This window comes from Oratosquilla oratoria, chromosome 26 (assembly GCF_046742065.1).
Source record: "Oratosquilla oratoria isolate Oo_2021 chromosome 26, ASM4674206v1, whole genome shotgun sequence".
In the NCBI taxonomy this organism is placed as follows: domain Eukaryota; kingdom Metazoa; phylum Arthropoda; class Malacostraca; order Stomatopoda; family Squillidae; genus Oratosquilla; species Oratosquilla oratoria.
In genome coordinates, this window is record NC_134802.1 from 1,063,543 (window position 1) to 1,091,229 (window position 27,687).

The following is a 27,687-nucleotide window of genomic DNA, read 5'->3' on the forward strand; positions in this document are numbered from 1 at the left end:
GGGGGTGCTGTTACCCGCATTGTACAGGTAAACGTCGACTTACGATGGTCGCGACTTACGATTGTTCGACTTTACGATGACACCACGACGACGACGATATGATAATTTAACCCCTTCCATACGGTGCCGCACACGTAGGCGTCTTGATTATATTTATTGTAGTCGCCCCTGTGTTTTTACATTCTCTCAAATGATTCATTCTCTGTGGTTTTCAAAATTCGCGGGTGAAAGAGAGAACGATCAATATAAGCGGTGACTATATTTTATGATGCGAGTATTATTACGTCACGTCGTACGGCTGGCATTGGCTGCTGCCTGCGAGATTTAAGTCCGTACTGAAAATACATATTATAGTGTTTGAATATGGTAAAAAGGATAAAAATAATTAAATAAACTACTGTACATGTTTAATAGGCTATATTCAGTATCTCTGGTGGTTAATATACAGGTAGGCTAGGTACAGTGACCACGGAACAGAGTGGGGATCGACTTACGATGAGATCGTCTTACGATGGCTCTATCGAAACCTAATGCCATCGTAAGTCGACGTTTACCTGTATATTAATGTATATATCCATGTACATAATTTATACAATAAACCTTTATTAATTGATTAACCATTGTCACATTTAGTCTTCGGACATTTCGTCTTCGGACATTTAGTCTTCGGACATTTAGTCTTCGGACAATTGGTCTTCCTTTGCAAAATAACTGGTCTTCGGGCATTTAGTCTTCTGGACAATTAGTCCTCATCTTCAAGTTATAATAGGATAATCAGCTTAAAATATCTGTATTAAGAAAATAAGATAGATTGAAATGCATGTATATACAATTCTTTATTATTTATAGACACATATGATATGCATTATTTTCAATACAATGTAATACAATCATTCAAGAACGATTGAAATTTATGTATAGATAATTCTTTACTATGTATAGACACATATGATATACATTTTTCAATACAATGTAATATAATCATTCACTTTAATAAGTTTACAATTATGTAAGACGAGTAGAATTACCGGTATTTGTCAACGTTCTAGCACAGATATCATCATGAGAAACACAGTTTATTGAAACTTTTAGTTCATGATCGCAGACTTCTTCCAACACGACGAAGGAAATCATTGACATCTGATATGCCATCGCGATGCTGCTCGCAAAGTATTTAGTTTATTCTGAAGCTGGACATGTTTATGCTTAACTCGTTTCTTTGTTTACTTAAAATTTAGAACACCAAAATGCCATTATTATTTTTTTAGCACCAACATAACTACTTTGGTCATTCTTTATTTACTTTTATTTATTTATTTATGGATGAATGGATGAATGAACAACATAAAAAAATCCTTTTGGTGCCAAATAAGTCGCTTAACGCACGAAACCTGTTTATTATCTAACTATACCTTTGCATTTATTTATGTATTCTATTTGTTATCTACATTATTATAGTTTTTATTTATTTATTTTTTATTATTATGATTTTTTCTCGCATCCGACCTAGATATGGGCCAAAAGGTCTCCTGTCGGCATGCTCCGCCTTTGTAATCCTTTGTAATCTCGCAACAATTATCGAACATGAGGCCCGAGTGCGCCTAAACGCGTGAGACCGGGACATAATCCTGCCAGAGCGAGATTCCTCAAGAAGGGTGAAGTCTCGGGTAGCAGTACTTTCGGTAATTGCGGTGTGGTTAGCACGTCAATCAGAGATAGGGACTAGGGTAAATGACAGGGCGTAATCGATGTGATGAGCAATCGAGCGTGAATGAAATCGAGCATTCAGAATCTATCATATCTCTGCGGATAAAAACGTAACTTCTCTTTGATCATATTATATGGAAATTACACCTTTTAAAGAAAATAATTCAACTATATGCAGTCTATTACACTAAAAACACAATAGTGTTTCTAAATAGAGTGAAGTTTGATCCATACCACCCAGGCACGAATCCAGGATTGTTATGGGGGGGGGGGGTCGATAAGCGATAACCGATACTTGAAACACGCCAAGAAACACCCCCAAGAATATAACAAATCTTAAATTCAAACTTGCCCAAGGTTATAGGTGTTGATGTACTTGGTGTATTGTGCAAAAATATGTGTTCCCTTTTTGTGCTTCCTGCAACAAACTACTATGGTTATACAAAAAAGCAACAGTTTATCCTCAAAGCACCCTTTCGTTACGCAAGAGTTGCACCAGTACCCAAGGGACATCTCACCGAGTTCTTGGAACATAGTTTGCGGAATATCTTGGCATTTGCGATGGTACCACTTTGAAAGCTACAATGGGATTTGAATATAATTGGTGCGTTATCCCAGTCCATTCTGTGGTCTTCTTAGTTGGCATGATGGAACACGGCGAAGTTGACGTCAATATTTAATGGAGTTTTTGTATTCCTTTTTCATGTATATACAAAATATGTATTTCTATTCAACTATGTACTTTTTGCATTGAATATGTAACATACGAAAGCGCTCTGCTTCGTTAGTTTCTTTTTTCAAGTGGTCTACTTTGCATAATACCATGTATGCAATGTCATATTTCATAGCCTATAAATTTTGTATAGCGCATTTCAAATAAAATTTAATGATTTTTTTTATTTAATTGTATGCAATATTTATGCAATCTTTGTATTATAAAGAAATAAACAACAATAGTTTTTAAAATAAAAAAAATCACTCTACATTTATTCAAGTTAGTATGCAAATATGCCCCACATGTTCGAACCTCACAAGAAATTCTAAAAGTATTATGTTTTTGGCCAATTCCATCAACCACGCTCAGCAGGGTTGCCAGGTTTTCTACCAGGAAAAATGCCAACTTCTGACAAAATGCTGCCAAATTGTTTTTAGAACATGCCCCAAAAATGCCAACCATTACATTTTCTAAGATTTTTTTTTTTTTTTTTTTTGCATTTTTGTTTTACATGTGTAGTTAAAAATAAAGTGTATAACTACAATTACAACATGAAAACTATTTTTTACGGTTGACTAGCCAATATAAAACAATACCACATGATATAACCAAGATCAAGTAGTTAAAAATAATGTGTATAAATACAATTACAATATAAAAATAATTTTTACTGTTGACTAGACAATAAAAAACAATGTCACATGATATGACCAAGATCAATTTATATCACTCATGTACATCATCATTTAATTCTAGTGGTACTGTAATAAACCACCATCCTCTGAAATAAATCTACTTTCAAGACTGTGTGTGAAAAGGAAAGAAAGATATGAACTTCCAAAATAAAATATATTATACTCCGTATTATGTGAGAAAGAAAAAATATTAATAACTAAAATAAAATGTATTACTCCATACATTACGTTTAAGTTCCTAAGTAAACTTTTTAGTACCCTCTACAATAAATTAAACCATGTGACTTTTCTATTGTGTCTAAATATAATCAAAAGCATCATCAGATTTAGAAATGTTTGATGCACTACTCCGTTCTTACATATTTTCACTAAAGAAGAGCTGAAACATCCTTTGGCTAGGCACAAAATCTTTGCAACATTTCCCGCATGATATAACCAAGATAAATTTATATCATTCATATACATCATCATTTAATTCTTGATATAAGTACAAGAATGATCTCTAATCACGACCGGGTATTTAAAAATGCCCCCCAAAAATGCCACCCAACAAATTTTCCTGCCAAACACGGTAAAAACATTCCAAAAATACAAAATTTGGCATTAAAAATGCCAATCTGGCAACTCTGACGCTCAGTGATGATCTGCATTCGCATAACATAGATGGCAGGCTAGCGGTAACCACGAATCGTAGCTGAGGATAAAAACGTTACTTCTCTTTGATCAAATTACATGAAAATCACACCTTTTAAAGAAAATAGTTCAAATAATGCAACCATATGCTAATTTGTTACAGTATATGTAGCTGTGGTCGGTCATACTGCAGAAACTAAAACATAACTTCTCTTTGGTGAAATTACATGAAAATCACACATTTTAAAGAAAAAAGTTTAAATAATTCAACTATATGCAACCATACATATATAGAAATGTGCATTTGAGCAAAACCCGTCCTTGTTTGGGTTTTGTTGTATTGTTCGGCTTTTCTCGGTTTTCTCGGCAATTAGTGAGACCGTCATACTTAATGATATAGGACCTTTCAATTTTGTCTTCACAATTCCCATTATGTCTGGTTTCTCTATTAACAAAGTCATTTAGTTAATTTATTCCAGAAATCACACCATGTTTGTGTATGCCACTTTTAATTTTTTTCTTTTCTTTTCTTTTTTGGTTTATGTTTATTTTTTCTGATGTACCATTTCCTCAGTACCAGTAATCTCCTTTTTTTTTTCAGTATCTGTTCTCTTTTTTTTCATTAGCCTCATTTCTTAGTGCCTTATCTTTCTCTATTTCCTCATCGATCATTTACCTTTTTATCCACACATTTTTTATAATTTTCACAGTTAGCTAGTTTTGCTGCTTTTAATAGTATCTCTTTAGCTATCATTTGAGTCCTTAGTTTGATTTTCATTGGCCTATAGTGTTTTCTCTAGAGTATGTGCCCATTCTGTGCACTACGTCGATTTCCTTATTCAATTCTTGACCCTTGTCCTGAACCGCCTTATCAATTTCTTTCTCTTTTTCTCTTTGGTATTTGTATACATTATGTTTTTCTTTGATACCATAAACCACAATGCATTTCTTTTTATCCACTGTGTCTCACCCAATTTTCCTTTTCTTTGATTATCTTCATTACTGTTTCTTTTGCATTCTCCTCTACCTGTTATTGTACTATTTCTTTGAAAGATTTTTTTTTTTTTTTTTCCTTTGTGTTCTTACTTCCACTGATTTTTTATTTCAAGGAGACATCTATTTGATTCTCCCACTTTTTCGGTCACTGCTTATATTTATTCAATGTCCTTTTTCTTCCGTTCTTCATTTTTGTTTCCTCATTTTCCTTACTTTTGTTTTCTTTTCTTTGATTACCTTGATTACTGTTTCTTTTGCATTCTCCTCTACCTGTTTTACTATTTCTTTGAAAGAGATTTTCTTATTTTCACATTCCTATTTCCACTGATTTTTTATATCAAGGAGGTCTGCTTCTTTGATTCTCCCACTTTTACGATCACTTCTTGTATTTGTTCTTTGACCTCTTTCTCCAGTTCTTCATTTTTGTTTCTATCCTCATATTCCTTTCTTTCGTTTTCTCTTTTAATCATAGTTCACTTTTTAGATCATTCAACTCTTGATTATTTCCTTGTTAGTTCTATGTAAGTTTATTGTTTCTTTGTGCAAATCTCTATAATCTATTTTCAGATCTATAAATTCTTCCATCAAGTCGTTGATGTCTCGATTCCTTAATACACTGCTTAAGGGGGTTGACTCTCATTTCGGTGATTCGCTTGATCGGATTATGCATTTCTGGTCCTCCCAACCTTATCTTTTTATGTAAGACAATGGAAATTTAACACAATATACAGGGAAATGGGATGCATCTGTGACAGAAATTTAATTGAAATCCATTATGAAATGTTTACACAACAGACAATTTACTTGCAATTTTGAGTTATTTTTTAAATAACGTTTATTTTTCCAAAAGTATGAGGAGAATAATGATTTCCTATGGTGTACAGTTAGTAGACATCCAGATGTACCTAAACTAGTATACTCGTAATTATAAGTGAAAAAGAAAGTCAGCCTTACAGCAAATTATATAAAAAAAAAAAAAAAATCACAACTTTAATTTTTTTTCAAAAATATATATCAAGTAGGTTAAGAATGAATTTACTAGTTTTGTTAGATATAAGTATCACGATCATTTTCCAACAAGAATGATCAAAATTGCTTATTTACACACGAAGTTATAGTTACTTTTGTGCGAAAAAACTAGTTTTAAGAAAATAACATTTTTATGTTTATATATTCACTACTCCATAAAAGTGCCTCCAAAGAGTATCAAATGCACATATCTATTTACATAATCCTTTGACCATTTCTGGGAAGTAAGCAGCAGATGTTCATTACATTTCTTTTGTACCCATGCCAGCTGAGAATCGTGACAATCCTAACCTTCCATATCCTTCACATAATGAATGGTACACATGCATTACAATCCCTTTGCTAAGGTGAGTATTCTTGCACTTCTCAGGTTCAGAATGGAGCAAAATACTTAGGCAACTATCACATCTGACATATTTAGTTATAGAGTAGTGAATTTATAAACAAGAAATGTATAAAACAGGATAGCACGTGGAGAAATGACGCACACATACGCTGAACCCTTTTTCGATCGCACTGAGTGTGGTGACTGCTGCCTAACCTATCGTACAACAATATCAGAGTATAAAATTCTCAAAAACAACAACAATAAAATGACAAAATACAAGGAAAACAAACCATAGCAAAGAAAGGGGCGTGGCTGACGGGCGGACCTTTAAATCTCTGGCCCTTTAAACCCGCCATTACCTGAGAAGGGTGGCGTTATAAGTCTGGAAACCAGTCCCGCGGTGTTCAGGGACACCACACCAGTCCGCACACGAAATTTGACAAAATTGAATATTTTTCACCGAAATGAGAGGCAACCCCCTTAACCTAGTTTCTCTTTCTGTATCCATAACTTCCTATTGCTCCCTTTCCCTATGAAATCTTGAAAAAACATTTCTTACCCACCTTTGAGTTTTGCTTAGACTTGTTCTCTTCAGTATCACACCTAGTGGTAATTCCACTCTACTCATATCCAATCCTATCAAAGTTGGTTAATTAATTCTTTTATCTTCTTTTCTTTCCTCCATTTCATGCTATACTATACTTTTCCAGGACTGGATTTTACAATTTTACACCTTACTAGTCACTCAATTACATAGCCCTCTTATTCCAAAAACAACAGGTCATTTCCTTGATCAAAGCGACAAAGCGCTAAGTCAGAGCTCATCCGCTAGAGTGGGAGTGGGTGTGTGCTTTTGACTTAGCTACCTCCCTTATAATGGAGAATGGTTGTGTATGGATGATGCTGTGATACATTAGGGGGAGTGGGTGGGGGATGAGGGAGTATGTATGAGAAATAAATAGATGCAGCCCAAAGGGAATCCCTTGGTACATATATAGATAAACCACCATTCCTTTTCTGTTCAACCAGAGAAGCATTGTATTTGTAACATATACCCACCGACTTTAAATCTAGTATAATGAAATTATATTTAGTAGAATGTTGATCATGTGACATTCCTTTGATTGATGGCATTTTATACTCCTTTCCAGAATTTAGTGGGTGAGTTAGTTGCAGCAACAGCATACTTAGATCTCTTTCTGCGCACTGTGACAGAACCTGAATTGCTTAGAGCATTTCTAGCATTTCTCTTGACTCAGCCAGAACCCAACTGCAAGGATCCTCCTCTTATATCTATTCTTATAGCAAGAATTCACTCCAGTAATGTAGTAAGTAATGACTATTTTGTGTTTTTTCATTACGTTGCATTTGTGAATTTTCATCTCTACTGTATACAAAGGCCCCAATCCTTCTCATGAGGGTGACCAAGTGAAAGCATACAACCACAGGTAAAAAAAAATTCACTACTCGCAGCACTCCATACACCTATTCCTCAACAACAGCATGGAGTAGATGTGAGAAACATTCCTTTAAGGTCTATCATCCATTTGTTCATCTACAAATCTCTTCAGGTACTAGCCCCTCAAGCCTCCTGGTGGAGGTGAGGTTGGCAAGTTAGAAGTATCTTATACCACATTTTAGAAGTGTATATCCATAGGTAAACTTTAGCATGTGGTATTAAACAAAAGACTAGACCTGCAGTCAGCACACACCCAAACTCACATCTAATAATATGGTACCCTTAAAATATTACAATGAGTTATATTAATAAAGTATGCTGATAAGACACCTTTTGGTCCATAAACAATATCATAAACACAGAATTGCAGCAATTCCTAGCATAACACATAATACACATTACACTTAAGGAAAACTGTCATCACAGACCACACTACTGGCATTCAAACTACACTACAATCAGGGAAAACCTACAGGACTGGCTTCAATGAATATTTTGGTTGTACCACCAAATTAAAGATTCCAAAAATTCACACTTATTACTGGAGACCTGTACCAAAGAGGTCCCATTCTATTGCCCCAGGGGACACCTTCACAGGCAGATTGACAGTTTACCTAGTTGTATTATACAGAAAGAGAGCTATGCTTGTAATGACCCATCTCTGTATCTTTCAGCATCTAGTTTGTTCTTAAATTCTTGTATAGTTTTTGCACACACTGTTGCCTCTTCCAATTTGTTCCAGATATCTACCACTGTGTGGGAAACTATTCCTTTTCAGATCTCTTCTATAACTATCCTTTTTGAGTTTCTTTTCATGTCCTTTTGTTTTTCTTTTATCCCACTTTAATAAATCTTCTCTGTCGAGGACTTTCATCCCTTTCATAATTCTGGAAATGGCCAGTAGATCTCCTCTTTCTATTCTTTGTTTCAGGGTTGGTAGTTCCAATATGGGCAATCTTTGTTTATATGTCAGTTTAGAGTGTTGGTGTTGTAATGGGCATGCCTTTTGGCATTTTCTTCGCAAATTCCTTCATGGGGATGGAAGAGAGATTTTCAGTACCTTACATATACCAAAGGCTTTTCCCCCCTTACAAGGGAGGTAGCCAAAAATCCAAAGGCATAGAAACCACTCCCACCTATTCCATCCCCTACATACTCCACTCCCCTCTACCCTCTTCCCTCTTATCTTAGCACCTACTGGATGATTGGTCATCCCTGCATCTTGTATACTGCCCTGGGTCAGAAACAGTGCCGCAAGACACAGTAGGAGGTATTGGAAATTTATGGGATTAGGGGGAATTTGTTAAGGGCAGTAAATAGATTTTACAAAAGTAGTAGAGCTAGTGTTAGAATCGGAAATAGAGAGAGTGAATGGTCTAAGGTGGAGGTGGTGCTGCTTCAGGGCTGTGTCATGTCACAATGGCTGTCCAATCTGAATATTGATGTGGTGGTATGGTAGGTAAAGGTGAGTGTAATGGACATGGGACTGAAGATGGTTAAAGATAATGGAGAGAAGTTGGAGGTGAGCCAGTTGTTGTTTGTGGATGACACTGCACCTGTCGCAGGGTCATAGGGACTATTAACCACTTCACTCCGGGGCAAAATCTTGCGGGCAGCATTAGCTGCCAGACGTACAATGTTGCGTCATAGTACTCGCATCATAAAAAATAGTCACCGCTTATATCGATCGTTCTCTCTTTCACCCGTGAATTTTGATAACCATAGAAAATGTGATGAAGCCAGTTTGTAGAGTATGTCAGTTACGCAGGGACAACTACAACAAATATAATCAAGACGCCGATATGGCAGCCTCGCGTATCCACTTGCTCCCCATGCCGCATACATAGGCGGCACCGTATGGAAGGGGTTAAGGCAGTTAGTAACACAGTATGGGAAGGCCTGCAGTAGGAGAAAGTTGAAGGTAAATGTGGGTGAAAGTGAAGTGATGGGATGTTCAGGGGGGAGGATGGTAACAAGCTAGAAGTAAGCCTTAAAGGAGAGAGGCTAGCAGGAAATGGAGGTACAAGGGTTGTTCCAAAAGTAATAACTCCTATTTTTTTTATTCCACCCGTAGGGATCCAAGGGGCTTGCAAATTGTATTGTTATGATGACTGAACTTATGCACTCATGACCTGAAAGTTTCATCTCTCTGTTGCAGATATTGATGGTGTGACACTCTTAAGAAAGCAATCCCTGTCATGGACATGCGTCAGAAGCAGAGATGCATCATTGAATTCCTCCCTGCAGAAAAAATTTGACCAATCAACATTCACCAGTGCCTGATGAAGGTTTAAGAAGCTGATGCAGTTGATGTCAGCACAGTTAGGAGATGCGTTTGTCGATTTCAGAGTGGCAACAGAGATGCGAGTGACAAAGTGCGCTCTGGACGCCCATGCACAGCCACCACCCCAGAAAACAAAGTGCTCCTCGATCAACTCATCCATGCTGATCAGCGGATAATGGTGAATGAAATGCGTGTAGAGTTGGATATGGGTGTCAGTGCATTGGAAACAGTGTTGTCATCCCTAGGATACAGCAAAGTGTGTGCCAGGTGGGTTCCATGAATGCTCATGCAGGACCAAAAGGACCACTGACGGGATTCTGTCAGGACTTGTTGGATTGGTACAAAGCCAGAGGTGATGGATTCTTGGACCGCATCATCACTGGTAATGAGATGTGGTGTCATTACTACGAGCCGGAGTCCAAACGGCAGTCAATGGAACAGCACCTCTCACACTCCCCAGCAAAGAAGAAGTTCAAGACGCAGACATCTGTAGGCAAAGTGATGTGCACCATCTTCTGGGACAGGAAGGGTATCATCCTCCTGGATTTCTTGGAACCAGGGGCAACTGTCAATTCTGACCGCTATGTTGAAATGTTGACCAAGCTGAAGGCCCGGATTGCCCGTGTAAGGCCAGAGAAAAGGGAAACATTTCGTTTGCAACACAACAACGCCAGGCCACACACAAGTTTGAAGACCACTGAATGTGTGACAAAGTTTGGCTAGACGGTGCTGTCTCACCCACCGTATAGTCCCAACCTGGCACCGTCAGACTTCCACTTGTTTGGATCTCTGAAGGACACATTACGTGGGCAGCATTTCCCCAACACCAATGCCGTAATCGCAGCCATGGAAAAATGGACAGCATTGGCAGGCACTGACTTTTACAACCGAGGCATCAAGGCTCTCGTTTATCACTGGCAAAAGTGCATTGAGAATGGTGGTGACTACATACGAAAACTAATTCTGGAGCACAAAAGGTTGCTCGTTTTAATGGTGCCACTCCCGGCTTCATACCTCTTCAACTTTTTGAATTAAAAAATAGGAGGCATTACTTTTGGAATGACCCTCGTAATTTGTGGATTGAGAGAATCGAGTAAGTGTCTTTGGGGATTAAAGTGTCATGAGAAATAGGCATCTAGGAATGGATACAGAGAGATTATATGAAGGGGTGATTGTGCCACTAACACTGTATGAGGTGAAGACTTGGAGTTTTGAGAGAGGCAAGTAGAAGTTTAAATGTGTTTGAGATGAAGAGATGAAGTGTTTGAGAAGTATGTTACAAGGTTGGATAGAGTGAGAAAGGAGGTGAAGAGGAGAGTGGGAATGGAAAAAGAAATGGCAGAAAAGGATGATGAAAGAGTAATGGGATGGTTTGGACACATGTAAAGAATGAATGAAGAAAGATTAGTAAAAGAAGTATGGGAAGCAGAGGTGAATGTAGTGAACTTGAGGGGATGACCGAGGATGAGATGGATGGATGGGATGGAAGAGGCATTGAGCAAGAGGGAATTTCTCTTTAGCAAGGGAGATGGCAGAGGATAGGGGTGAATGGAAATTGGCTGCATATGGATGATACCTTGATGCAGCCTGAAGGAATTTCTCCTCATCTTCTCTATTTTCTGCATGTGGGGATGGAGAGAGGTGATCACAGTAAGTGGCCTTACTGTAGATGTACCGTGTCTTGCTGCATTGCTTCTGATTCAGGCAGTAAGTAGGAGACAGGGATGTATTTTACGGGACAATAGCTATGCTCATAGTGACCCGTTCTCATATCTCTCTGCATCCAGTGTATTCTTAAAATCGTGCATAGTTTTGGCACTCACTGTTTCTCTGTTTAGTTTGTTCCAGACATCAATCTATGTGGGAAGCTATTCTTTTTCAGGTCTTTTCTGTAATTGTCCTTCTTTAGCTTCTTGTGTCCTCTTGTTTCTCTTCTGTCCCATTTTAACCACTACACTACGGGACTTAAATCTCGCGGGCAGCAGCCAATGCCAGCCGTACGACGTGTCGTAATAATACTCACATCATAAAATATAGTCACAGCTTATATCGATCGTTCTCTCTTTCACCCGTGAATTTTGAAAACCACAGAGAATGGGATTAAGAGCAGATTAGGGAGAATGTAAAAACACAGGGGCGACTACAATAAATATAATCAAGACGCCGATATGGCAGCGTCGCGAATCCACTTGCTCCTCATGACGCCTACGTGTGCAGCACCGTATGGAAGGGGTTAATAAGTCATCTCTATTTTCCCGTCCGAGGTATTGGCTGCATGTTGTTATGGCAAAGTAGCATGCATGCAGTTCATACTTTAGGGTCTATATGGGGCACCCCTACAGACCAGAGCCACACATCATTTTGTCTGTGATGGAGGAGGACTCTGCTCTCAGAGAAATGATGAAACTTTTATTATACTGCTACTGTCCCTCCGTTATACTGTCCCCCAACCCCTTGTTGCTGTCCTGTACCATTTCTCTGAATTTCATTTCCTTGTTTTGCCTACCCTGTGGTGGGGGGAAAAGAATACTGCCACCAAGTATTTCCACTTGGATTGTAAGAGGCGAGAAAAATGGGACAGGGATTGGGACCAGTCATCCTTCTCCCTGTAGCCCCCACAGGGGACATTCCTAAAAAAAAGTAAAGGCATAAGAGGGTCTAGGAGTTTTCTAACCAGCACCCTAAGGTTTGGGTCTTTTAATGTGCGTGGATGTGGTACATATGAGAGTAAAAGGGAAGAGACAGGTAGTATGTTTGTGAGAAAAAGAATGGATGTATTGGCCTTGAGTGAAACTAAGTTGAGAGGGAAGGGCGGGTGTGAGTTTAGGAGTGTAATTGGGAGGTATTCAGGACTGAAGAGAGGGCGAGGGAGAGTAGGGGTGGCTATAATAGTAAGTGAAGAGATGGGTAAAGGTGTAGTGGAGTGGAAGGAGGTTTCCTCAAGGATAATGTGGATGGAGGTGAAACTGGGAAAGGAGATGTGGGTTTTTGTAAGTGCACATGGACCTGGTAGTGAGAAGAGTGTAGAAGAAAGGGAGTCTTTTTCGATAGATTTAAACAAGTGCATAGAGGGATTAGGGAGGAACGTCAATGTAGTAGTATTGGGAGACCTTAACGCTGGGTAGGAAAAGAACCAATTGACGGAGTGATTGGGAAATGTGGAGTTACAGGAAAGAATCATAGTGGAGAGTTGATGGTGAAGATGTGTCTAGAAAGACAGTTGATGATAGCAAATACAGTATTTCGGAAGAAAGTCAAGCATAAGTACACATGGGAGAGGGTGGTGGATGGAAGAGTGGTAGATAGAGCATTAATGGACTATGTAGTGGTAGATAGGAGTATGATATGAAGAGTTAAGGATGTACATGTGCTAAGGGGAGAGAGTGGGGGAATATCAGATTTTTTTTTGGTGGAAGGTAAGTTGAGAGTGGAGGATAGATGGAGAAAGAGGAAAAGGACATAAGGTAGGAAGGTGATTAGAGTGAACTCTTTACATGAAAAGGAAAAGGAGAAGGAGTACAAGAAGAAGCTGAGAGAGGAGTGGGAGGGAGTGAAGGATAGAGTAGAGCTAGGAGTGGAGGAGGAATGGGGATGGTTCAAGGAGGGAGTCACAAAGTGTGCAAAGATGGTGTGTGGAACAAGAAGGACAGGAGGAAATAGAAGGAAGGGTAGTGAGTTGTGGGATAAGGAAACAAAGGTTGTAGAAGAGAAGAAGTGAGCTTTCACAGATTGGTTACAAAATAGGATGAGGGAGTCATATGAGAGGTACAAAGAAAAGAAAAGAAGTAAAGAACAAGGTAAAGGAGGCAAAGAGGAGAGCAGATGTGGAATGGGGTAAGAGTATGACAGAAAATTTTGAAAGTAATAAAAAGATGATTTGGAAAGAAATTAAGAAAGGAAGAGGAGGCGAATCAAGTAGGGAAGAAAAGGTAAAAGGTGCAGAAGGAGAGATAATAATGGAAGAGAAGGCAGTAAGGGGAAGATGGGCAGCATATTTTAGGGAGTTGCTAAATGTTAAGGAGGATAGGGAGGGAAAGATAGTTGCAGTGGGATATGCTAAGAAAATGAGAGTGATGAGTGAGGAAAATGGAGGAAAAATAAGGAAGGATGAAGTGAAGGTAGTTGTTAAGATGATGAAAGCAGGTAAGGCACCTGGTCTGGATGGATGCCATGCAGAATGCCTAAAAAAAAGGAGGTACAGTGATGGTGGACTGGCTGGTGAGATTATTTAATGTTTGCTAGAGAGAGGGTAGAGTGCCGGAGGACTGGAGGAGTGTCTGTATAGTTTCACTTTACAAGGGAAAAGGGGACAAGTGTGAGTGTAGTAGTTTTGAGAGAGATTAGCTTAAGTGTAGTTGGGAAGTCTTATGGGAGGATCTTGATTGAGAGGATAAGGAGAGGAAGAGACGGAGTAATTGGTGAGGAACAGTGTGGATTTAGGACGGGTAGAGGTTATGTAGATCAGATCTTTGTGGTAAGACAGATATGTGAAAAAGCTATAGGAAAGGGGAAGGATGTTTTTTTGGCTTTTATGGATCTGGAAAAGGCTTACGACAGGGTACACAGGAAGGCACTGTGGGAGGTTTTACGGATATACGGGATAGGAAGAAAGCTTCTAGGAGCTGTCAAGAGTTTTTACAAGAGTAGTTGAGCATGTGTCAGGATTAGAAATGGAGAGAGTGAGTGGTTCGAGGTAAAAGTGGGACTTTGTCAAGGATGCGTTATGTCGCCCTGGCTGTTCAACTTGTACATGGATGGGATGGTGTGAGAGGTAAATGCAAGGGTAGTAGGTCAGGGATAGGAGATTGTTATAGAAAATGGAGAAAAGTGGGAGGTGAGCCAACTGTTGTTTGCAGAAGACACTGCACTTGTAGCAGGATCAGAGGAATTGAGGAAGTTGGTGACATAGTTTGGGAGAGTGTGTGATAGAAGAAAGCTGAAGATAAATTTGGGTAAATGTAAGGTGATGAGATGTAAAAGGGGTGAAAGTGGCAGCAGACTGGAAGTGAGCATTAAGGAAGAGCAACTGGAGGAAGTGGATAGTTATATTTGGGTGCAAATGTGGCAGGAAAAGGTGGAGTGGAGATGGAGGTAGAATGTAGATTGAGAGAAGCGAGTAAATGCCTTGGTGGATTAAAAAGTGGAATGAGGAATAGACATTTGGGAATGGATGCTAAGAGGAGACTGTATGAAGGAGTGATTGTGCCAACAGCACTGTATGGGGCAGAAACATGGAACATAAGAGAGGAAGAGAGAAGGATTTTGAATGTGTTTAAGATGAAGTGTCTGAGAAGTATGATGGGGGTTACTAGGCTAGATAGGGTGAGAAATGATGAGGTGAGGAGGAGAAAAGGGGTGGAAAGGGAGTTGGGAGATAGGGTTGATGAAAGAATATTAGGATGGTTTGGACACATGGAAAGAATGAGTGAAGAAAGACTAGTAAAAGAGGTATGGAAGGTAGATGTGGTGGGATTGAACATGAAGGGACGTCCTAGGATGAGATGGATGGATGGGGTGAAGGGGGCTTTAGGGAAGAGGGGAATGTCTGTGGAGGAAGGATGGGAGAGGACAAGATAGGGGTGAATGGAGAATGGTTGTATATGGATGATATTGTGATGCATGAGGTGGAATGGGTGGGGGAGGGGGGGGAGGTATTATGCGTGACCAAAATTTGACGCAGCCCGAAGGGATTTCTCCCTGTCTTCTCCTTTTATGCATGGGGGGATGGAGAGGGGGGTCGCCGATTTAATGAAGCGGCCTTGCTGTGGATGTGCTGTGACTTGCAACACTGCCTCTGACTCAGGGCAGTGGACAAGGTGCAGGGATGACCCGTCATCCAGGAAGTGCTAAGATAAGAGGGAGGGTGGAGGGGAGTGGAGTGTATTCAGGGATGGAATGGGTGGGGATGATTTTATGCCTTTTTCTTTTTGGCTACCTCCCTTGAAAGGGGGAAAAAAAGCCTTGGTATATGTATGTATTTACATACCTGTAAAATAGTTTAGGTTGTTCCTTGCATTTTTCTATCATGTCTTTTTCATAGTCTCTTTTCATCTCTGTATTTTTACATAATCATTTCTTAGTTTGATGTATGTTTGCCATTTACTCTTTTTTTTCCATCTTTTCCAAGCTTTGTCTCTTCTATCCATAACCACACTATGTTTTTTGTTGTACCAGCTTTTTATGTATACTCTTGCTTTTGTTGTGGTACATATTTATTCACTCCCTCATTATAAATTTCTTTTAGTATATTTCATTTCTCTTCCATCTTTGTTTCTTCATTTAGGAATTTATCCCAGTTTGCATTTCAAAAGAATGTTTTGAGTTTCTCAAAATTCGTTTTGTTGTACATTAATCTTCCTTTTCCATATTTCTCATTTCTTAAGTCTATTTGCTCTTTTAGTTTGAATTCTATTAGTACATGGTCACTCTTTCCTATTGGAGTTTTGTAATCAATTCTGTGTGTGTGTGTGTGTATGCCAAGCTCCTTTATAAGGGGAAAGAAGACTGTTGGTATATGGATACATAGATAGTTTCATGATTGGAAAGAATGAGAAATATAGAGGATAGGTAGTGAATGGATGTTGGAAGAAAGTTTTCAGATAGGGTGAACCAGAGAGTTGAGATGGTTTGGGAATATGGAAATGAATGAGGAAATACTTTCAGTCAATCAGTCCATTGTCCCCTGGTCTCTTACAGATCTGCAGCCTCCAGGAAACTGAAAACTGCCCCTGAGCAGTAGTATAAGTCATATACAGAGAAGATATTTTGTTGTTGGTTGGGGATTGTCAGAGTGCATTGAAGTATACAGTGCTCTGTGTCCTCATTACAAAGGATTACAAAGGCGGAGCATGCCGACAGGAGACCTTTTGGTCCATATCTAGGTCGGATGCAAAAAAAAAAAATAATAATAATAATAAATAAAAACTATAATAATGTAAATAACAAATAAAATACATAAATGCATAGGTATAGTTAAATAATAAACAAACAGGTAAATAGTAAATAATAATAAATTGACATGTACATACATACATACATATACCAAGGCTTTTTCCCCCTTCAAAGGGAGGTAGCCAAAAAGGGAAAGGCATGAAAACACTCCCACCCATTTCATCCCTAAATACACTCCACACCCCTCCCACCCTCCTTCTCATCTGAGCACCTCCTGGATGACGGGTCATCCCTGCACCCTGCCCACCGCCCTGGGTCAGAAGCAGTGTCGCAAGACACAGTACATCCACAGCAAGGCCGCTTCATTTAATCAGCGACCCCCCCTCTCCGTCCCCCTTTGCATATAAGGTGAGGACGGGGAGAAATCCCTTTGGGCTGCGTCAAAATTTACTCACACATACTACACCCCCCACCCACCCCATCCCCGCCCATTCCTCCTCATGCAGTCACAACGTCATCCATATACAACCATTTTCCACTCACCTCTGTCTTCCGTCCTCTCCCTTCCTTCCTCAACAGACATTCCCCTCTTCCCCAAAGCCCCCTTCACCCCATCCATCCACCTCATCCTAGGACGTCCCCTCATGTTCACTCCCTCCACATCTGCCTTCCATACCTCTTTTACTAGTCTTTCTTCACTCATTCTTTCCATGTGTCCAAACCATCCTAATATTCTTTCATCAACCCTATCTCCCAAATCCTTTTTCACCCCTTTTCTCCTCCTCACCTCCTCATTTCTCACTCTATCCAGCCTAGTAACCCCCATCATACTTCTCAGACACCTCATCTCAAACACATTCAAACTCCTTCTCTCTTCTTCTCTTATGTTCCACGTTTCTGCCCCATACAGTGCTGTTGGCACAATCACTCCTTCATACAGTCTCCTCTTCGCATCCATTCCCAAATGTCTATTCCTCATTACACTCTTTAAACCACCAAGGCATTTACTTGCTTCTCTCAATCTACATTCTACCTCCACCTTCACTCCACCTTTTCCTGCTACATTTGCACCCAAGTATCTAAAACTATCCACTTCCTCCAGTCGCTCTCCCTTAATGTTCACTTCCAGTCTACTGCCACTTTCACCCCTTGTACATCTCATCACCTTACTTTTACCCACATTTATCTTTAGCTTTCTTCTATCACATACTCTCCCAAACTCTGCCACCAGCTTCCTCAATCCCTCCTCTGACCCTGCCACAAGCGCAGTGTCGTCCGCAAACAACAGCTGGCTCACCTCCCACTTTTCTCCATTTTCTTTAACCATCTCCAATCCCTGACCCACTACCCTAGCATTTACCTCTCGCACCACCCCATCCATGTATAAGTTGAACAGCCAGGGCGACATAACGCATCCTTGACGAAGTCCCACCTTTACTTCAAACCACTCACTCTCTCCATTTCTAATCCTGACACATGCTCTACTACTCTCATAAAAAAACTTGACAGCTCCCAAAAGCTGTAACTAATAATAAATGAAAATCAGACAGACAAATGATAAAACAAAAACAAATAATATAAAATAAATTATAATCATTACAGCATCTTGCTTAGGTGTTTATCTAAATGATTCTTAAAGCTTCGAACTGAACTACATTGCACTACCTGTGCAGGAAGTTTATTCCATTCATTAAGTACACGGTTGGCAAAGTTGTTTCTACCTACTTCGAAATTGAATCTATTCCCGGACAGTTTGAGACCATTGTTTTTTGTCTGATTCTCATTCAATGTGAAAATTTTGTCACTTTTGATATTGTCAATTCCCTTAAAAATCTTAAAGACCTGTATCAAGTCACCTCTGAGTCTATGCTTTTTTAGGGAATTGTGGTAATTGCATCTGGTGCAGCTCAAATTTAGGGCCAGGCCCATTTTGTGTTGGTACTGACTCAATAACTGATGGTGACCTGAGTGCAGCTCCTGTCTGGTGTGAGAGGGCCTATTCTGTGGGATTCTTATCTGGGGGCCACCTTTGGACCAGAGCCCAGTGGTCTTTACTGAAGGGCCCATTTAGTTATCTTGGTGTTAATGTGCCTCTGTGTTGATGCTCTGTGCAGCCTGGGTGGCAGATTGTGGTAGATATTCAAGGAACATGCTGCTGGTGCTGCTACCTTCAGCACAAGAGGAAATACTTGGGAAGAGAGAGTAGAAAACAGAAGTAAGCAGAATGAGATTTAGAGGAAGATATATAATGAAATTAATGGATAGATGGAGTGGAAAGAGATTTGGATATGCTTGGTATATCAATAGGGCAGGGAAGAGAGATTGTAAGTGATATGAATGTGAAGAAGGAGGTTGTGATTGAATGAATGGATAACACAGCCCAAGTGGATGTGCTCTGTATCTGCTCTGTAGATGAGTGGATAAGGATGGGTGTATTGCATGATGGAACCATGAAGGAATATAATTTCATCTGTTTGGCTTTGATGTGGTTGATCTATGGCTCACTGCACAGCATGTTATCCAAAGAGTATGATAGAGAGTAAAGCGACCCTACCTCCATGAGGCCTTTGGTGACTTGTAATCTTTCCCATATCTGAACTACCATTATATGAACCACCATTATCCAAGCATGATTTATTTGTATTCTGTACCACATTTATTCCTTCAGAATTTAAAATGTAGTGCAGGAGTGACAGAATAGGAACAGAGGTGGGGAAAATTAATCTTTAATTGCATATCTGAATTCTCTCCAAATTAAAACACTGGGAGGTTAATTTTTAATTGCATATATAGATACTACCCTAATCCAAACACTGTGTGGCTCAGGATATGTGAAGTATTACTGTATATGTATGACTAATGTAATAGATTCCTTGATATTGTTCATTGTATAGAGAAACTTGTTGCTCACTTTTATTTTTCTTTCAGCAACTCTGCCTTGTAACTCTGAACCTCTTCTTAACCCTGGTGGAGTTGAACTGTGAGGATGTGATGCTTAACCTGGTGTTCCAGTACCTCACCCCATGCACACACATTATGGTCTCACAGAGAGCACGACTGACACAGCTCCCCCAGGGAACAAGTTGCAAGCCAGCAGACAAGTTTCTTTCTCTTATTCCTGCAATTTGCCAGGTTTGTATTGATGGTGTATATTAAAAATTTTGTGCTACAGTGTCCAGCTTCCAAGCAAGTAGCTGCGCTGAGCATTGAGATAGCCAAGGAGCCAGTATCTTGTCTCTGGGCAAGCCCAGAGAGTCGCTCTTTACACTCTCTAACACAACTCCCTACTATCTCTCTTTCCTATATTCATGTTTTTTTCACATGAAGAGGTCAGTACACAGGCACCTGCTCTCCTCTACTTTTGGCGAAGGTCAAGGTGATGACGGTAGAACCCTGCCACCAGTGAGTTGAACTAAGGACATGTTTCATTAATTCCACAATACAAAGTCCTCTGTAAGGAGCACTATCCTAGCCTCCCAAACTCCATCACTATTTGCCTAGACCTTCTCCTGACCCTGCCACAAGGGCAGTGTCATCTGTAAACAACAACTGGCTAATCTCCCACTTCCCTCCACTATCTCAAACCATCTCCAATCCCCTGCCCATTACCCTCACATTTACCTCCCCTACCATCCCATCCTTGTACACATTGAACAGCCATGATGACTTGACACACCCCTGATGCAGTCCCACCTTCACCTCAAACCACTCACAATTCCCAATCCTAACACAGGCTTTTCTAGTCTTATTAAACTCTTGACCAGCCTCGTTAGCTTTCCCTAATCCCATATACCTACATTACCTCCCATAGTACCTTCCTGTCTACCTTGCCATAAACCTTCTCCAAAGCCACAAAGGCCCAAAAAGCATCATTACCTTAAGCCAAAGACTTCTCACAAATTTACCTTACTACAAAAATAGATTACATTTTCAATTTTTTCACCAAACCCTGTTATCTGGAAGGGCTATTGCACTGATTAAAAGAAAAGCCTTTAAAGATAGCAAAAACAAGCATAAGGAACAGAGGAGATGTGACTGGAATTGACAGCGGTGAATATCTGTCCGTACCAAACTCAAGTCACTCAAAGGGGCTAGGACATTTGTTTACTAGAGCTGGTATCAAAATTGCACTCAGTACAGGAACAAAAATAGGAGATATTGTCATGAATCAAAACAAAGTCATGGTCAGCAAAGAGGAATGCATTGTCTATAAGGTACTATCTTATGAACTACAATGGAGAAAATGGTAGAGCTATTAAAAAGTGGACAAATGGGCACATGAATGATGTCAGGGCCCACCAGGCATCAAACTCACTAGTGGTCCATGTCTAAACATCTCTGATCCCTGACCTATTACCCTTGTGTTTACCTCTTGCACCACCCCATCCATGTATAAATTGAACAGCCAAGATGACATAACACATCCCTGGCAAAGTCCCAATTTTACCTCAAACCACTCTGTCACTCCATTTCTGATTCTAACACAAGCTGTACTATTGTAAAAACTCTTGACTGCTCTTAAAAGTTTTCCTCCTATCCCATATAATACCTCCCACAGTACCTTCCAGTCTACCCTATCATAAGCCTTTTCCAAATAAAAAAAAAAAATCAGCCTCCATGCAGCAATGCTTCCATACATCCTAGATAAAAATAGATGTGATTTTTGGAATTTTCAGGTCAAGAAGCATGGATAAAAGTACAGTAAAACTTGAAAATAATGTGGATGAAGGTGAAACTGGGAAAGGAGATGTGGGTCTTTGTAAGTGCATATGGGCCTGGCAGTGAGAAGAGTGTAGAAGAAAGGGAGGCCTTTTGGATAGATTTAAATGAGTGCATAGAGGATTTAGGAAGAAAGGTCAATGTAGTAGTACTGGGAGACCTTAATGCTAGGGTAGGAAATTGTCCAATCAATGGAGTGGTTGGGAAATGTGGAGTTCCAGGAAAGAATCGTAGTGGAGAGTTGATGGTGGAAATGTGTCTAGAAAGAGAGTTGATGATAGCAAATACAGTGTTTCGGAAGAAAGTCAAGCATGAGTACACATGGGAGAGGGTGGTGGATGGAAGGGTGGTAGATAGAGCGTTAATGGATTATGTAGTGGTAAATAGGATTATGATAGGAAGAGTTAAGGATGTACATGTGCTAAGGAGAGAGAGTGGGGAAATATCAGATCATTTTTTGGTGGAAGGTAAGTTGAGAGTGGAGGATAGATGGAGAAAAAGGAAAGGAACAAAAGGTAGGGAGGTTCTTAGAGTGAACTCTTTGAATGAAAAGGAAAAGGAGAAGGAGTACGAAAAGAAGCTGAGAGAGGAGTGGGAGGGAGTGAAGGATAGAGTAGAGATGGGTGTAGAGGAGGAATGGGGATGGTTCAAGGAGGGAGTCATAAAGTGTGCAAGGATGGTGTGTGGAACAAGAAGGACAGGGGGAAATAGAAGAAAGGGTAGTGAATGGTGGGATGAGGAAACAAAGAAGGTGGTAGAAGAGAAGAAGCGAGCTTTCACAGATTGGTTACAAAATAGGACGAGGGAGTCATATGAGAAGTACAAAGAAAAGAAAAGAGAAGTAAAGCAAAAGGTAAAGGAGGCAAAGAGGAGAGCAGATGTGAAATGGGGTAAGAGTATGGCAGAAAATTTTGAAAATAATAAAAAGATGATTTGGAAAGAAATTAAGAGAGGAAGAGGAGGCGAATCAAGTAGAGATGAAAAGGTAAAAGGTGCAGATGGAGAGATGATAATGGAAGAGAAGGCAGTAAGGGGAAGATGGGCAGAATATTTTAGGGAGTTGCTAAATGTGAAGGAGGATAGGGAGGGAAAGATAGTTGCAGTGGGAAATGTGAAGAAAATGAGAGTGATGAGGAGAATGGAGGAAAAATAAGGAAGGATGAGGTGAAGGCAGTTATTAAGATGATGAAAGCAGGTAAGGCACCTGGTCTGGATGGATGCCATGCAGAATGTCTGAAAAAGGGAGGTACAGTGATGGTGGTCTGGCTGGTGAGGTTATTTAATGTTTGCTGGAGAGAGGGTAGAGTGCTGGAGGATTGGAGGAGTTCCTGTATAGTTCCTCTTTACAAGGGAAAAGGGGACAAGTGTGAATGTAGTAGTTTCAGAGGGATTAGCTTGTTAAGTGTAGTTGGGAAGGCTTATGGGAGGATCTTCATTGAGAGGATTAGGAGAGGAAGAGAAGGAGTAATTGGTGAGGAACAGTGTGGATTTAGGACAGGTAGAGGTTGTGTAGATCAGATCTTTGTGGTAAGACAGATATGTGAGAAAGCTATAGGAAAGGGGAAGGATGTTTTTTGGGCTTTTATGGATCTGGAAAAGGCTTATGATAGGGTAGACAGAAAGGCACTGTGGGAGGTTATGCAGATATACGGGATAGGAGGAAAGCTTCTGGGAGCTGTCAAGAGTTTTTATGAGAGTAGTAGAGCTTGTGTCAGGATTGGAAATGGAGAGAGTGGTTCGAGGTAAAGGTGGGACTTCGTCAAGGATGCGTTATGTTGCCCTGGCTGTTCAACTTATACATGGATGGGGTGGTGCAAGACGTAAATGCAAGGATAGTGGGTCAGGGATTGGAGATGGTTTAAGAAAATGGAGAAAAGTGGGAGGTGAGCCAGCTGTTGTTTGCAGACGACACTGCGCTTGTGGCAGGATCGGAGGAGGGATTGAGGAAGTTGGTGGCAGAGTTTGGGAGAGTATGTGATAGAAGAAAGCTAAAGATAAATATGGCTAAAAGTAAGGTGATGAGATGTAAAAGGGGTGAAAGTGGCAGTAGACTGGAAGTGAGCATTAAGGGAGAGCGACTGGAGGAAGTGGATAGTTTTAGATACTTGGGTGCAAATGTGGCAGAAAAGATGGAGTGAAGGTGGAGGTAGAATGTAGATTGAGAGAAGCGAGTAAATGCCATGGTGGATTAAAGAGTGTAATGAGGAATAGACATTTGGGAATGGATACTAAGAGGAGGCTGTATGAAGGAGTGATTGTGCCAACAGCACTGTATGGGGCAGAAACATGGAACATAAGAGAAGAAGAGAGAAGGAGTTTGAATGTGTTTGAGATGAGGTGTCTGAGAAGTATGATGGGGGTTACTAGGCTAGATAGAGTGAGAAATGACGAGGTGAGGAGGAGAAGAGGGGTGGAAAAGGAGCTGGGAGATAGGGTTGATGAAAGAATATTAGGATGGTTTGGACACATGGAAAGAATGAGTGAAGAAAGACTAGTAAAAGAGGTATGGAAGGCAGAGGTGGAGGGAGTGAACATGAGGGGACGTCCTAGGATGAGATGGATGGATGGGGTGAAGGGGGCTTTAGGGAAGAGGGGAATGTCTGTTGAGGAAGGACGGGAGAGGACAGAAGACAGGGGTGAATGGAGAATGGTTGTATATGGATGATGTTGTGATTGCATGAGGTGGAATGGGCAGGGGGATGGGGGCTGAGGTAGTATGTGTGAGCAAAATTTGACGCAGCCCGAAGGGATTTATCCCCGTCTTCTCCTTTTATGCAATGGAGGGACGGAGAGGGTGGGTCGCCAATTTAATGAAGCGGCCTTGCTGTGGATGTGCTGTGTCATGTGACACTGCCTCTGACCCAGGGCAGTGGACAAGGTGCAGGGATTACCCGTCATCCAGGAGGTGCTAAGATAAGAGGGAGGGTGGAGGGGTGTGGAGCGTATTCAGGGATGGAATGGGTGGAAATGATTTTATGCCTTTTCCTTTTTGGCTACCTCCCTTGTAAGGGGGAAAAAGCCTTGGTATATGTATGTATGTAACACTTGAAAATATGAAAAAGGTGTTTTTTGAGCAGGTCTAATGAAGAGTCCTCCCTGTCTCCTGCCCATTGCCATGGTTCAGAATCAATGTAGCAAGACAACATATCCACAGTATGGCCAATTTACTTGATTGGTAGCTACACTAACATATTCACAGATCCAAGAACAAGAAAAGTGAATAATGAAGATAATTGTGAATTACTATAGGGAGACCTAGGTCCAGTTTATGAATGGAGCCAAGGCTGAAGGATGAAATGCAGGAAGAAGAGACTATCAGGGAGTAATCTAGTAGGAGATAGAACTATCACAAAAACAGAGGAGTAAAATTATCTGAAAGGGATGATATTCTGGAAGAAAGAACAAAGTATGTCTGTCTATATACCAAGGGCTTTTTCTCCTTTATAAGGGAAGAAACCAAGCCAAAAGGAATGCATATACTCCCATCCATTCCACTCCAATCCACCACCCTTACTTCCCTCTCATCTTAGCTCCTTGTGGATGAAGGGTCACCCCTGTCTCCTGCCCACTAGCCTGGGTCAGAAGCAATGCAGCAAAAAGCAGAACATCCACACCAAGGCCGCTGCACTTAATCAGCGACCCCCCCTTCTACATCCCCTCATGTGGAAAATAGAAAAGACAGTGAGAAATCCCTTCAGGGTGCGTCAAAAATATCTTTTACAAATGACCACTCCCTACTCCCCTCTTCTTTGCATCACAGTATCATGTACACACAGCCATTCTCCACTCAAACTCTAGTGTTAGTTAGACCCACCTTTGACTATGCGGTACAGTTTTAGTCTTCGTCTTATGGAATGGACATCAATTCTCTAGAATCAGAGGAGAATGACCAAAATGATACATGGGCTCAGGAATTTACTTTACGAAGAGTGGCTTAGGCACCTTAACTTACACTCTCTGGAAAGACGCAAAGTGCGGGGTGATCAAATAGAGGTGTTTAAGTGGATCAAAGTCTTTAACAAGGTTAATGCAAACACACATATACCATACATATACCAAAGGCTTTTTCCCCCATACAAGGGAGGTAGCCAAAGAAAAATAAAAGGCATAAAAACCATTCCCACCCATTCCATCCCTAATACACTCCAGTCCCCCTCACCCTCTACCCTCCCTCTTATCTTGGCACCTCCTGGATCATCCCTGTATCTTGTCCACTGCCCTGGGTCAGAAGCAGTGTCTTGCAAGACACAGCACATCCACAGCAAGGCCGCTTCATAAAATTGGTGACACCCCCCCCCCCTCCATCCCTGCATGCAGAAAAGGAGAAGACAGGGAGAAATCCTCTTGGGCTGCATCAAATTTTTCTCACACATACTACCTCACCCCCCATCCCCCACCCACTCCACCTTATGCATCACAAGCTCATCCATATACAACCATTCTCCATTCACTCCTGTCTTCTGTCCTCTCCCATCCTTCCTCCACAGATATTCCCCTCTTGCCCCATTTACCCCATCCATCCATCTCATCCTAGGTTGCCCCCTCATGTTCACTCCTTCCACTTCTGCCTTCCACACTTCTTTTACTTGTCTCTCTTCACTCATTCTTTCCATGTGTCCAAACCATCCCAACACTCTTTCATCAACCCTATCTCCCAACTCCCTTACCACTCCCGTTCTCCTCCTCACCTCGTCATTTCTCACGCTATCCAGCCTAGTAACCCCTATCATACTTCTCAGACACCTCATCTCAAACACATTCAAACTCCTTCTCTCTTCCTCTCTTATGTTCCATGTTTCTGCCCCATACAGTGCTGTTGGCACAATCACTCCTTCATATAGTCTCCTCTTAGCATCCATTCCCAAATGTCTATTTCTCATTACACTTTTTAATCCACCAAGGCATTTACTCGCTTCTCTCAATCTACATTCTACCTCCACCTCCACTTCTCCCTTTCCTGCCACATTCACACCCAAGTATCTAAAACTGTCCACTTCCTCCAGTCTGTCTCCCTTAATGCTCACTTCCAGTCTCCTTCCACTTTCACCCCTTGTAACCTCATCATCTTTTACCCACATTTATCTTCAACTTTCTTCTTTCACTCGCTCTGTCAAACTCTGTCAACAACTTCCTCAATCCTTCTTCTGATCCTGCTACAAGTGCAGTGTCGTCAGAAAACAACAGCAGGCTCACCTCCCACTTTTCTCCATTTTCTTTAACCATCTCCAATCCCTGACCCACCACCATTGCAATTACCTCTCGCACCACCCCATCCAAGTATTAGTTGAACAGCCAGGGCGATATAACACATCCCTGATGAAGTCCCACCATTACCTCGAACCACTCACTCTCTCCATTTCTAATCCTGACACACACACTACTACTCTCATAAAAACTCTTGATTGCTCCTAGAAGCTTTCCTCCTATCCAGTATATCTACAAAACCTTCTATAGTGCCTTCCAGTCTACTATGTCATAAGCCTTTTCCAGATCCATAAAAGCCCAAAAAACATCCTTACCTTTTCCTATAGCTTTCTCACATATCTGTCTTACCACAAAAATCTGATCTACACAACCTCTACCCGTCCTAAATCCACACTGTTACTCACCAGTTACTCCCTCTATTCCCCTCCTAATCCTCTCAATCAAGATCCTCCCATAAGCCTTCCCAACTACACTTAACAACCTAATCCCTCTGAAACTACTACTCTCACACTTGTCCCCTTTTCTCTTGTAAAGTGGAACTATACAGGGACTCCTCCAGTCGTCTGGCATTCTCTCTCTGAAACAAACATTAAATAACCTCACCAGCCAGTCCACCATCACTGCACCTCCTTTTTTTAGACATTCTGCATGGCATCCATCCAGACCAGGTGCCTTACCTGCCTTCATCATCTTAACAACTACCTTCACTTCATCCTTATTTCTCCTCCATTTTCCTCATTCATCATGGTCATTTTCGTAGCACATCCCACTGCAACTACCTTTCCCTCCCTATCCTCCTTCACATTTAGCAACTCCCTAAAATACTCTGCCCATCTTCCTCATACTGCCTTCTCTTCCATTATCATATCTCCATTGACACCTTTTCCCTTTACCTCTCTACTTGATTCACCTCCTCTTCCTCTCTTAATTTCTTTCCAAAACATCTTTTTATTACTTTCAAAATTTTCTGTCATACACTTACCCTATTTCACATCTGCTCTCCTCTTTGCCTCCTTTGTCTTGTGC

At 40.7% G+C, this 27,687-nt stretch overlaps 1 protein-coding gene across 6 annotated transcripts in view; it reads left to right on the forward strand.

Moving 5' to 3' along the window:
* Window positions 1-27,687, forward strand: part of LOC143039359 (FHF complex subunit HOOK-interacting protein 1B-like) — a 367,378-nt gene that overhangs the window by 219,561 nt on the left and 120,130 nt on the right. For all 6 annotated transcript variants that reach the window (XM_076209245.1, XM_076209249.1, XM_076209250.1 and 3 more), the window contains 2 exons: window positions 7,255-7,431; window positions 19,666-19,869. In XM_076209245.1, the coding sequence (XP_076065360.1) occupies window positions 7,255-7,431; window positions 19,666-19,869 (381 nt within the window). The remainder of the gene's footprint in view (window positions 1-7,254; window positions 7,432-19,665; window positions 19,870-27,687) is intronic.